Source organism: Palaemon carinicauda, chromosome 10 (assembly GCF_036898095.1).
Source record: "Palaemon carinicauda isolate YSFRI2023 chromosome 10, ASM3689809v2, whole genome shotgun sequence".
NCBI lineage: Eukaryota > Metazoa > Arthropoda > Malacostraca > Decapoda > Palaemonidae > Palaemon > Palaemon carinicauda.
This window is the reverse complement of record NC_090734.1, coordinates 71,063,548-71,077,105: the sequence shown is the minus strand read 5'-3', so window position 1 is coordinate 71,077,105 and position 13,558 is coordinate 71,063,548. Positions and strand designations below refer to the sequence as shown.

The window sequence follows — 13,558 nt, the reverse complement described above, 5'->3', positions numbered from 1 at the left end:
GTGGTTGATAGCAGGGGGGAGGGGCATCGTACCCATTGTATGCACAATAAAATGTCACTTTAACCTTTACCTAGGGATTGCAGGGTGGTTGAGGCGGGGAGTGAGACTTGAACTCTCGTTTGTATATATAGGAAAAATACAAAACGGATTTTGAGCGTCGCGAAAAATCTATTTTTGGGTGAGGTAGCCATGTCGTCCTGATGGAAGTTCCTTCAAAAATGATTCCTAGGTATATTTGACTACAGTGATATATCCCAGAGAATTTACCAAAGGTATCCAGAATTCTAACTCCTGGAGCGAACATCCCTTAAAATTTTACGAAGGGATATCGCGTAACATCAGAGGACGTATTCTTGACACATCTCATGGCTATGTACACCCCCAATAGAGCTTTCACTACGAGGGGAAAGAGAGGCAAGAATAGGGTGAGTCGTTCCAGAGACATTGCTCTCGACAAGTCACTACTGCTCTGCAAATAGTGCGCCTGTCCGCCACCGTCATTCTTTCGCTTGTAGCTTCGATAGACCGGTGTTTTTCCCAGTTCAGTATCTGCCGGCTGGCGGCGGTCTCTGCTGGCGGCGGCGGCTCTGCTGGCCGGCAATGGCTCTGCCGGCTACCGGCAGTCTCATGGATCTGCCGGCCGGCAGCCGAGGATCCTTCCATCAAGGGGACCCAAGGCAGTCGGCGGCAGAGGACCAGGATTGGGTGGCTGGCTACTCAGCGGCCGGCAGGCGGTACCCGAATGTCCAAAATCTTTGGCCCAGTATGAAAGTACGAGAGAAAGAAAGGATGGAGGATGGCAAGGGTTCAGCCTTGCCGGCCTGCATACAGAATGAGGGTTCAAGTGGAAGGGGGAATTAAATTCGGGCTTCCACCCAATCATATCCCAGTCATGAGGGATAATGGAAGGCAGTCCAAGGGAGGACCAATGAACACTTTAAAGAATATGAGGATACCCGCCGGCAGCCGACGGGGAGCCTCAGGCCAGTCCTACAAGAACCCTAGGGTCAATGTAGAACGACGGCCAGGAGGGTGTTGGATCATTCAACACGAAAGGGATAGAGGGGAGGGGGTAGGTGTCCTATAGTTAAGGTAATGTCCGAAAGCACTACCCAACTTGAAGGATTCTGTTCTCGTAAAGTAACCTCAGGTAGGGGAAGTCATTTCCCCAGGTTGGGTTAGTCAAGGGAGAGGGTGTCCGTAGGACCCCGACTCGCAGGAGAGCAGAATCTCGTACCAGAGACCCTAGGCAATGAAGAAATCCTTTTTTCAGTCTAGGGTCTACTAGCACAGGACTGTCTGCTAGGCCAGGGAAGGGGGAATTGTCATACAAAACTCCCAAGTATGGCCTAGGGAGGTCTAGCCTCCTGAAAGAGCAGCTTAACCTGACCTGGGAAATCATTTCACCAAAACAGGGAGATGCCTAACACAGACTAATACTCTGATGTCCCGTCCTAAACTCAAAACCGACTCAGTGGTTAGGAGAAAGAAAACGGAACGTCTCAGTAAAACTTTGCCAGAACTCTGTTCACAGCAAAGAAAACTGAGAATAGCCTAGGCTAATCAGAGGGAAGGGGATTGCTCTTAAATCTCCTAGGAGATTGGTATCGACTTGAAAGGTATAGGAGGGGTCAGTCTCCCCTTAAAAGGCAATACAAGAGCAATGGGGGCATGTATGAAAGTATACTAAAGCCCCTAGGCTAGTAGCCTAGGAGCATTGAGAATCGATCACCGAAACTCTCTGTATACTATCTTGGAAGAGGAAAGCATAATTAAGTAATATCATACAAGTGTAAAATAATGCCTGTGCTTCAATACAACTTTACCAAGAAGGTTATATCATGCATGAAGTGTGAGGGTGCCTAGGCTAGGAAGCCTAGCACTCGTGAGGCTCGTTCAGAATAGCCAAATTCACGACAACAAAGACATAATATAAGAATCCCTAGCTAAATATCTAAATAGCTAAAGTTATTAAAGCGTATAAATGCCGGGAAAGGGTCGTTCTGGCTAACTAAATGAACAGAAGAAGGACCGCGTCACTGACGCCATCCGGCTGGCAACAGCTCTTGTTACATTAATTACGATCTCAATCGAAAAGCAAAACTGGCAAGAGCTTACATTTACACAAGATAAAGATATTACTTAACTTTCCAGAAGCTGATGAGGCTGGGGAAGACATCATAAACTCCAAAAAACTCCAAAACAGCGCGAGAGAACTGAGAAAAACACCGGTCTATCGAAGCTACAAGTGAAAGAATGACGGTGGCGCCTCGCGGTGGCGGACAGGCGCACTATTTGCAGAGCAGTAGTGACTCGTCGAGAGCGATGTCTCTGGAACGACTCAGCCTATTCTTGCCTCTCTTTCCCCTCGTAGTGAAAGCTCTATTGGGGGTGTAGATAGCCATGAGACGTGTCAAGAATACGTCCTCTGATATTACGCGATATCCCTTCGTAAAATTTTAAGGGATATTCGCTCCAGGAGTTAGAATTCTGGATACCTTTGGTAAATTCTCTGGGATATATCACTGTAGTCAAATATACCTAGGAAGCTACCTTTGAAGGAACTTCCATCACGACGACATGGCCCGAGCCTAAAAATTAGTCTTAAAATTTGTGATTTGTTCCTACTCTAATACTGTACAAACCTTTATCCTTTACACAGGACTCATCATGAGGTGGGAGGAATCTTATAACCAAAGTGGCTGGTTTAAAATCATGAGATATGAAGCACCGGACCATTAGAGGTACGAGGTGTTGACTCCTACCACCTCCCACTTGAGTTCAGGATCTCAGAGGTTAAGCAAGGTTTCTGTCAATGGACAAATAGTCATGGAAGAACCCCATATCCTTGTATGGATACCCTGTCAATGTAGGGCCAATAAAAGTATATATAAGGTTCTACATACAAATCATCCTTCCCCTCTATACCATTATAGAACAGTGCTCGGTGTGGAAGCTTACTTGCACCAACGTCCGACACAGAAAAATAACGGAATAACTGCTTTACCCTAAGAGAGGGGAAAGACAGGAAGAAAAAGGACAAGACACTACCTCTTAACTTAGTCTAACACTGCGATTGTTATCTTAGATGATATGCTTCTTGTCCTGTAAGGAGCTACATACGTTACACAACTTGCTGAGTAGCTACCACATATCCAAAAAAAAAAAAAAAAATATTCTAAAGATCTGTGGGTATACTCCTGTAGATAGTGGCCTGTAAATGTAGTCTGACATTTCCAACTCTGACCTTTAATACTTTTGTCACTGACATGTTCTTCCTAAAAGTAAGCATCAAGCCAATTCCTCTGACTTCAAATTGAATCATTAGAATTCTCTGCTTGGGGATATACCCTTTTGATGGTCTCAAAAAGCCAAAAAGAAATGGTGTTCTTTGAAATCTTGGTAATCCTGCCGGCACTAATAAAGAAATTCTGCATCTGCAGCCTGAAGGTAAGTCTAAGCACCCCGACAGGACAAAGAAGCAAATCATCCAAACTGTCAGTCACATAGCAGAGTAGAGATGAAGAAAGGCTCAAACTTGAAGTCCTCAATGGCAGAGTTCTTTTTCCATCATTCAGAATGAGAAATAACATGGAAAATACCATGGAGTTCTCTTACTGTCTTCACCGAGGCTGACGCCATGAGAAAAAGTCTTTAAAGTGAAGTCCTTACCTGACACTTGTCATAATGGTTCAAAGGTGCTCTTCTAAAGGACCTAAGGATTTTGGTTACATCCAACGCGGATGGTCCGAGTTTCCTTGGCGGTTAAGACTGCTTGAAGCTTCTCATGAGCATGAGCAATTCTTAAGATGAGGAAAGGTCTAACCCCTTCAGTAAGATGACCTGGCTCAAGGTTGAGTGATAGCTTTTCACTGCTGTGACTGAAAGGAGCTTCTCCTGCCGAAGGTAGATGAAAACATCTGCAATTAATTGCAGAGGGGCTCTGACCAGAGAGTTCCCCCTCCAATGGCACCAATTGCAGAAAATGGCCCACTTTGCTTGATATACCACTGCAGATGATATCCAGACATCTTTGTAGCAGTACCTTGCAAAAAGGTTTTCTCTTGGAGATGCTGGATACTCTCCATCCATGAAAAGACAGGGAAGCCAGTAAGCCAAGGAATCTTTGCATGTGGCGCTGGCAAAGCTGAATGGGCCATAGGTGAAGTTCCAATGAGCATCAGCAGGTCTGGGTACCATTCTGCTTGTGGCCACTTGGGAGTACCAGTCATTCTGAGATTTGGTGTAATCAGCACTCTCTTGATTACCCTTTGAATCAGGCAAAACGCTGGGAAAAATAAAACTCCAAGGCCATGCCACAGGTGTTGGAAGGTATTCTGCAGATGTGCTGCAGGGTCAGGGATTGGCAAACTGTAAACTGGAAGCTTGTCGAGTTTTATGGCAAATTTGTGGAACCCCACAAAGTCAGCAGCCTCTTAGCTATTAAAGGATGGAGTGACCACTCCTCATCGACCACTTAACCCTGGCAGCTGAGCTACGAGCTCATTGGCAGTTGCATTCTTCTTGCCTGGAATGAATCTTGCCAACAGCTTCACCCAGCTGTCCAGCGGCCAAAAGTGCAACAGCTTTGCCAACTAGCAAAGGAGCTGTGAAAAAGTACCTCCTTACTTGCTGATGTTGGCCACTAAAGTGGTGATGTCGCTCATCAACACCATCGGGTGACCTCTCAGGTGGTGTTGAAGAAATAACAATGACAGAATCACTGCTTTCAATTCTAACATGTTGATGTGAAATCGTCTTTCCTCCTTGAACCAACACCTTGAGGCAATCTTGTTTCTCAAAGTGTGCATCATTTCTTCCTTTGATGCGTCCGTGAATAGCAGCATCTCCACACACACAAGAGAGAGAGAGAGAGAGAGAGAGAGAGAGAGAGAGAGAGAGAGAGAGAGAGAGAGAGAGAGAGAGAGAGAGAGACTAGTTAATGTAATGATTGTTTGCAGTGGGAAAGACTTTGTATAATTGAGGTTGTTTGTTTACTTTTTTTATAGCTAGGTTAGGACGGTGGTGAATGTCGTAAGCGAATGCTTTTCTGATTTGACCGCAGCAGAGTCAGTTGTCCCGAATGCTGGATTATATTTTATTCTTTTGTTCATCAACCAGCTTGGAAGTGATATTTATTTATAAGAGAAAGTACAGTGTTTTTATTTATCTTTGCTAGGCACGAAGTGAATGATAGAAAGTTTATTACTTATCTTTGATTACAGTGCGATAGTTTAGTTAGCTAGGAGTTTTCGTAAGTGTTTTTTCTTTTTATTGCAGGCTGTAATTCCTTCTTTTGAGGTTTATTTTGCCCAGGACTGTTGTTTGCCAACCGAATACACAAATAGCTTGTTGATGACGACCCGGAGTGTACAATGATTTTTAGAATGGACAGCCAATAAAATTTGTTTGATCATTAAGGACCTTGTTTGTAGAATATATATTCCTCTTGGTTATGATGATGATGATGATGATGATGATCACCACTAAGTGACTGCTCAGTCGAGGTGACTGGAACTGAATATAGTTCTGTTTGCCACAGATTGGAGGCTGTGCCGAGGAGGACTGTTCGGTTTGTGTGCGGAGGACAGTTTCCGTATCAATAAATATAGACCAATAAACTCATTTGGTTGTGGAGCATCTTAGTTTCAAGTTTTGATATTTTTCTCCAGGTTTATGTGACCGTGGCTGTTTTATTTATTTTGGATGTTAAGTCTTCTTTGTGTTGTCTGTATTGATTTCTTTAGTTTTAAGTATAGTAATAAGTTTGGTTGTTATGATTTTAGAATTAAGTGATTACTGTATTTAGTTTTAAGGAATATAGTTACAGTGAACCCTCGCTACTTCGCGGTTCGACAATCGCGGATTCACCACTTCGCGGGTTTTTTCCATAACCCATATATATATACATATCGCGGATTTTCCGGAAAATTCGAAAATACCGCGAAATCTGAAGACAACCAAATACGATATTTTGTTACCTGTAATTCCATTAATACTGTACAGTAATTAGTAATATCTGCTCTTACTGATTGTTCATTGCATTACATATGATATATAATTCAGCACAGAAAGAAATAAAACACGAAAAGAGAATGTGATCATACGATAATACTGTACAGTACTGTACAGTATACAGTACAGTACGTAGTAAAATTAAATCGCACATGAAACGCAAATCAGATGCAGTCATACCATATTAGAATGGTGTAAGGCTGCTGATGGCTACTACTGTACAGTACTACAAATGTAATGGATGTGCTTCTTTTCCATGAATCTTTTGTATGTATACGTACGTAGTACTGCATCCAATAATATTCTTTGTTGCAAAAATCACATTTCGAATAAGCGTACGAGAGAGAGAGATAGAGAGAGAGAGAGAGAGAGACACACATCCTACAGTACAACAAAAGCGTAAAATAGCGTACGTAAAGCTGTATTATTATTGTTATTATTATTGTTGTTGTTGTTAATAAAATTATTATTGTTATTATTATTATTACTGTATTACTGTACTGTACTGTATTATCATACGAAAATTCAGTACTGTATACAGTACGTAGTAAAATTAAATCGAACATGAAACGCAAATCAGATGCAGTCATACAATATTAGAATGGTGTAAGGCTGCTGGTGGCTACTACTGTACGTACAGTACTACAAATGTAATGGATGTGCTTCTCTTCCATGAATCTTTTGTATGTATACGTACGTAGTACAGTACTGCATCCAATAATATTCTTTGTTGCAAAAATCACATTTCGAATAAGCGTACGAGAGAGAGAGAGACACACAAACACACATCCTACAAAAGAATAAAACACTGTAGCATACGTAAAGCTATTAAATATTGTTATTATTATTGTTGTTGTTGTTGTTAATAAAATTATGATTGTTATTATTATTATTACAGTACTGTACTGTATTATTATCATTATTTATTATTATTATTATTAATACGTACGTTCGGTATGCGCGGGGCATCTTGTATGAGTTGGTAACCTACGCATCATATACTGTAAGACGGGTTGTGATTGGTTCAAGCGCTGATAGATGACGAATCAGAACTCAAGTTTTGTTATCTAGCCTGTGATTGGTGTTTTGCCATCATCTCCAACCCGCAGCATCTACGTTCTCGCGGGCCCGGATCGTCCACTCTCTGTTCCCGCGTATCGCTGAGTAGACGTTCTTAAATTTGTGAATCTGTGCTGTGTGCGACCTTTTTAAGTTGAACTTTTTGTCAAATCCTACTGTACAATGGCTCCCAAGCGTTCTGCTTCTCTTAAGGCTGGTAGTGAGCCTAAACGCCACCGAAGGATGATGACGATAGCTGAGAAGGTTACGCTTCTCGATATGTTAAAAGATGGTAGAAGTTACGCGTCCGCTGGGCGCCATTTTGGCATCAACGAATCTACTGTTCGCTATATCAAGAAGGACGAGGCGAACATTAGAAAGACGGCTGCAATCACCTTTAGCAGATCAGCGAAGCGAGTCGTTACAACGCGTAATAAAACGATCGTACGCATGGAAGGTGCTTTAGCTGTGTGGATTGCCGACTGCCGGAAGAAGAACATAGCCTTGGATACGAACACCATCCAAACAAAGGCTTTGAGCTTATATGAGAATTTTGCTGCAAAGGAACCTAAAGACGACGACGGCAACCATGCTGAAGATGATGATGATGCAGATGATCCTTAACCAGGGACATCCACTGATTCCCAGCCTCAGAAACTTTTTTCCGCCAGCAAAGGATGGTTCGCGAAGTTTCAGAAACGCTTCGCCCTGAAAAGCGTTTCCCTGCATGGGGAGGCTGGTTCGGCTGACACTGCCGCTGCTGAAACTTACGTGAACCAGACGTTCAAGAATATTATCGCCGAAGGTGGATACAAGCCGGAACAAGTCTTTAATATGGATGAGACCGGCTTGTTTTGGAAGAGAATGCCGTCGCGAACTTTCCTGTTCAAAGAGGAAGCCAAAGCCTCTGGCTTTAAAGCATTCAAGGATCGCGTTACCCTCGTGATGTGTGGCAATGCTGCTGGATTTTTGCTAAAGCCGGGGCTTATTTATAAGTCGAAAAATAAAAATAAGAATCTCCTTCCCGTGTACTGGATGCATAATCAAAAAGCATGGATTACGAAGATGCTGACCTCCAACTGGTTCCATCAGTGTTTTATCCCGCAAGTCAGCAAATATCTCTTAGAGAAGGGCTTGCCATTCAAGATCCTTCTCCTTATGGATAACGCTGGTGGACACGCAACTGACCTGTCGCATGAGGGCATTCAGGTTGAGTTCCTGCCACCCAACACCACGTCATTAATTCAACCGATGGACCAGGGGGTTATCAGGGCATTCAAGGCCCTCTACACGAAGAACACCTTTGCGGACCTCGTTGCGTGTGTGGATGCTGCCCAAGATGATGAGGATGAAGATTTTAACTTGAAGGCGTACTGGCGGCAGTACACCATAGCCACGTGCCTGCAGAATATTCAGAAGGCACTTCAAGAGATGAAACCTGCAACTGTGAATGCGAGCTGGAAGAAGTTGTGGCCCCAGATTGTTTACGACGACGAGGGATTTACACCTGCTGAAATCCAACACTCTGCAGTACGCAAATCTGTGCAGTTGGCTGCCATAATTGGAGGTGACGGGTTTGGCGACATGACGACTGAAGACGTCGACGAGTTGTTGGACTGCCATTCCCAGCCCCTAACTGACGCAGACCTCGAAGACCTGACGAAATCGGCAAGCGAAGAAGAGAGTGAAACCCAGGAAGAGACCCAAGAAAATGTCGAAGAAACGGGCTTAACATTAGAACGGCTTGCCAAGGCCTGCAACCATGCGAAGGAGTTGAAAGAAATGTTGCAAGAGTGGGACGAGGATATGGTTCGCTCGATGCAATTCTGCAACAAGGTTGATGACATAATGACTCCCTACAAAATGCTCTTGGATCGAAAAAAGAAGCAGCGGCAACAACTTCCGATCACAATGTTCTTCCAGCCTCGCAAAAAAGAGCCAGTTCCTCCTGCTAGTACGCCTTCGGAAGAAATTGAAGAAGTTTCCCAGGAAGAAGTTGAAGAGGTGTCCCAGGAAAATACACCTCCGTCTGAAGAGACGTAAAATACTACCTGGCTGCACAGTAGAACACATCATCAGCTTCATCATCATCATTTCTACTGTGCAGCAAATTCATCGCCATCATCATTCAAGTTTTTCTTCAACTTCTTTCGTGGTGAGTACAGTAACAATCTTTATTTTTTACTTTAATATTCTTACATTCTAAAACTGTATTTGTGCCTGTTTTATAGTTTAGTACTGTACGTACTGTATGCATTAAGTTAAAGGGAAGGTTTTAAAAGTCTACATGTTGTAACCTATCATATTTTTTTTGTTTAAAATTCACATTTACGTACGTAAAACAATCTCTCTCTCTCTCTCTCGTAAATTGATTTTTTATGTTTAAAATTTACATTTACTGTACGTACGTAAAACAATCTCTCTCTCTCTCTCTCTCTCTCTCTCGTAAATTGTTTTCCTGCTTTGCTACGTACAATACTGTATGTGCTGTACAGTACTGTATGATTTTATATAGATACGGTAAATTATATTTGTAAGGTAACATATTTTGTGAATGCTTTTACTGTAAATACTGTACTGTATCATTATTTATCACTATCATCATGAGCGTTAAATGCCTTGTTTGTTCTGAGCGTGGTTGTTTACTGAGCGTACAGTACTTTATGACGCCGTCGTTTCAGGCGGCGTCATAAAGAAAAACATTTCATTTGGAAGTCCTAAGAAAAATACGTAAACTAAAACATTGGTAATAAAAAAATCAACATACTATATAATCAATATAATCGATACAAAAACTAACCTATACATATATGTGTACACTAAATGAGTTTGTTTCTTCATTATGATCAGAGATGAACGTAAACAAAACATTGGTTGCCATTTTTTATCGTGCTTTTTAGATGTTTAGGAAACGCATGATATAAAATCGCCTTTAATATTTGTGCCTGTTTTAGTTTAGGGTGCTGTAGTACATGCATTAAGTGTTCTGTACATTAAAGGGTGGTTTGTTAACAGTACTATGTACAAGGGAAGGTTTTAAAAGTCCGAATATACAGGTTAAATAAATAGGTAAATATGATGTCACTACTTCGCGGAATTTCACCTATCGCGGCCGCGTCTGGAACCTATCTACCGCGATAAACGAGGGTTCACTGTAGTAAGGTTAAGTTGTGCATTTATTTCCCTTTTGTATAAGAGTCCAGCTGCTGATAACGTAAGGGGAAAGTTTGTATTGCCAAGAATGTTTGTTGGAGTAATCAAGGGTGCGGGGTTTGTTGTTGCAACATCTCGCCACATTATTTTGGTGCCCGAACAGGGACTGCTGAGGTGGGATTGATAGCTGGGCTCTTAGAGGAAGGACTGAGATAGGATTAGGAATTAGATTCAAGACTTTCAAAAATGGAAGCGCAGAACAAGTTATTGAGGGAGGAATAGTGGTTGATTAAGGAGCGTGAGGAGAAGTTGTCCGTAGAGAAAGAGAAGCTGTTGCTAGAGAATGCGAGGCCGAGTTGTGAGAATGAGATGCGAAAGGAACTGAAATCGCTGAAGGGAACAGTAGAGAGAGTGGAAGAGGGTGTTGAGATAAGGATGCGAGAGAATGAGGATCGAATGGAAGCTATGATGAGTCAGGTAATGGAAGCTATGATGAGTCAGGTAATGGAAATGATGAAAACATTCATGGGTGAAGGTGCAGTTATAGGAGTGGCCTCTTTTTTGGGCAAAGGGTTGATAGTGGAAGAAAAGGCTAGGGTAAGTGATAATGGGGAAGGTAGTGATAGTGATATTGAAGGTAAAGGGTAGGCATAGTAAGGATGAACAGAAAGGTGATAGGAAGAATGAGAAGAAAGGAAAAAGTAATGTGAAGGAGCAAAAGAAGAAAGGTCAGGATGAAAATGAGGATGATCATGAATAGGCGAAGGTGGTGAAGGTGGTAAGTGAAAAAAAAAAAAAAAGGTATGAAGGTAATTGTTAAAGGGGATTGTTGAATTGGATTTGTTATATTCAAATGAGAAAGAAGGAAACAAGAAGGTATTAAGCAGTGAAGATAGTGGTGAGAATGAAGTTGAGGAAGTTTGTACGACTATTTATGAGAGGTACCTAGGTGTGAAAGGTTTAATGAACATAGCAGTAGGGATGTATACGACTTTTTTAGGGAATATGAAAGGTTTTGTCAGGCTAAGTATGGTGATAGTAAGAAAGTTTGGGCTAGGGAGTTGGGAGAATATTTGTCAGGATATTTGTTGATGATGTATGGGGTGATAATGAGTGTAGGGGATGTTGAGTATGAAAGTATGAAGAAGAGAATAATTGAAAGGGTAAAACTTATGGAAGGTAGTGAGGTACAAGCATAAAAACGATTTTGATGAGGCACGAATGAATGTGGGTAAATTGATATCGATGTATATATGTTGGTTAGAAACTTTAGCTAGAAAGTATGGGGACGAAGGAGTATATGAGAATAAGGAACTAATGAAGAAGTTTTTGGGTAAGGTGCCTGAAAATGGGTTTGAGTTTATTAATTTAACATGGAAGGAGAAAATGAGGTGGACGAGAGAGAGATTGACATGGAATGATATTTTAGAGATAGTTGAGGATTACGAGTTGGATAGGAGTATGAAAGAAAGAAAATCTGTGAGTGTAAGAACTGGACTGGAGGAGTGTGTGCCAGAATTGGGAGTTTTAGAGATGCTGTTATGAGAGGGCCAATGAGGGTAGCTGATAGTGTAGTAGATAGGAGTGTTAGGGTGAGTAATGTAGAAATACCCATGCGGACAACTGAAGGGTTTAGACAGGGAAATCAGGTTTGGAGGGATAGAAGTGCTAGTGCGCAGCGAGGTAGGTCAGGTAGTGGTATCTGTGAAAAGAGGTGTTATAGGTGTGGGAAGGTAGGACATAAAAAGAACGAGTGTAGATGGGCACTAGGAGCATGTTTCGGATGTGAGGAGACAGGGCATCGTATTAGTGGGTGTAAGAAAGAGAAAGCGGTTATGTGTTATCGGTGGGGTACGACTGGGCATGTAGCAAGTGGATGTAGGAGTAACCGTACAAATGTGATTTGCAGCAATTGTGGTAAGAATGGGCATTACGTGAGGATGTGCCAGGAGCTGCGTGCTAAGTGTACTGAATGTGGGGTAGATGGGCATGTGTAATAGTTAGTTATTACATGTTTACAACACATGACGTAATATGTCATTGTGGATGAAGATGCTAGCGTGAGATTTGCTGTAGTCAGATAAAATCACAACAGGATGTATTTTGCATCCCTCAGCAATGTAACACTTTTCTGAAGCATCAACACAAATGCATACCGTGTGAAAGATTGTGTCGTCACCGGATGCAGGTGTCTTCCGAGACGAATGTAAAGTTTACATAGTGTTTAAATGCTGAGACAACTAAACATACGATATCTGTGATATCGATAATTTGGGCAGTTCATATCTATACTTCACCTGAATTGGTCATCCGACCAAACCAGCTACACTCCTGTGATGGAGATGTTTAACACTGTTGTTTTTAGAGAATAAACAATTTTAAAGTTACAATGATGAACTTTATTTCAAGACTCAACATCTCAAACAACACATACTCGATGTGTGTTAATAACAGTAGCACACTAATAAATGGTGGCAGCACTTAAACTCTAAGAATCAGAGAAAGATCTTCAAGAAATCAATAATAATACTCTAAGAATTAGAGGAAGATCTTCAAGAAATCAAAAATAAAGCTGTAAAAACCAGAGAAAGATCTTCAAGAAATCAACGTAAATGAATCTACAATTTTGACTAGGTAACATAGTCCATCGAAGTCTACAACATTTGATGAATGTTATACATACAAACTGATGAACTGGATCTTCAATCAACATCCTAGGAAACCCAAGGACTGACGTTCAACGCTTACAAAACATATCCAGGAAGCACTACATTCAACGGAAACTCGGACGAAACATTCCCCCTAACATCAAGAGAGAGAGAGAGGATGTGACGACGTCACACAGAACCATATAAAAGCTAAGTACAATTTTCAAATTCATTTCAGTTTGGGCAGTGAAGTGAAGTTATCACGAGTCGTTAGTCGATTATTACTGGGGCGAGTGGTTCGCTAATCTTTTATTTTCCTTTCATTAAAGGAAACTGTGTTCAACTCCAAATTCTCATCTAGAATTTTTTCTCTCTTTGTGCTAATTCCTTTTTCTTTCAGAAATTCTCGGGAAATATCTTTGTGTTCCGTTTTCTTTCAGAAATTCTCGGGAAATGTCTTGGGATTAGTAGCATTGTTTTGGGGAATTTTATTATAATCTTTATCAATAAGTGCTTATGCGTTTACGCAGTGGACGTCTGTATTCATACAGATATTTTGATAGAATTGCAAGGGGTCGGAGAGATAGGAAAAGAAATACAGCAGTCATGACGCCCCCTGTGAGCCCCACCCCTGGACCTAGTGGCGTAGGACAGAGTAATCCTCTCCCGATTGTGACGCTTGT

At 41.7% G+C, this 13,558-nt stretch overlaps 1 protein-coding gene across 1 annotated transcript; it reads left to right on the top strand.

The window, feature by feature from the left end:
* The first annotated feature begins 11,780 nt into the window (after positions 1 to 11,780).
* On the top strand, positions 11,781 to 12,224 carry LOC137648045 (CCHC-type zinc finger nucleic acid binding protein-like). The gene has a single exon (XM_068380988.1). It carries the CDS (start codon positions 11,781 to 11,783, stop codon positions 12,222 to 12,224), a length of 444 nt encoding a protein of 147 aa, XP_068237089.1.
* Positions 12,225 to 13,558: the final 1,334 nt, after the last annotated feature.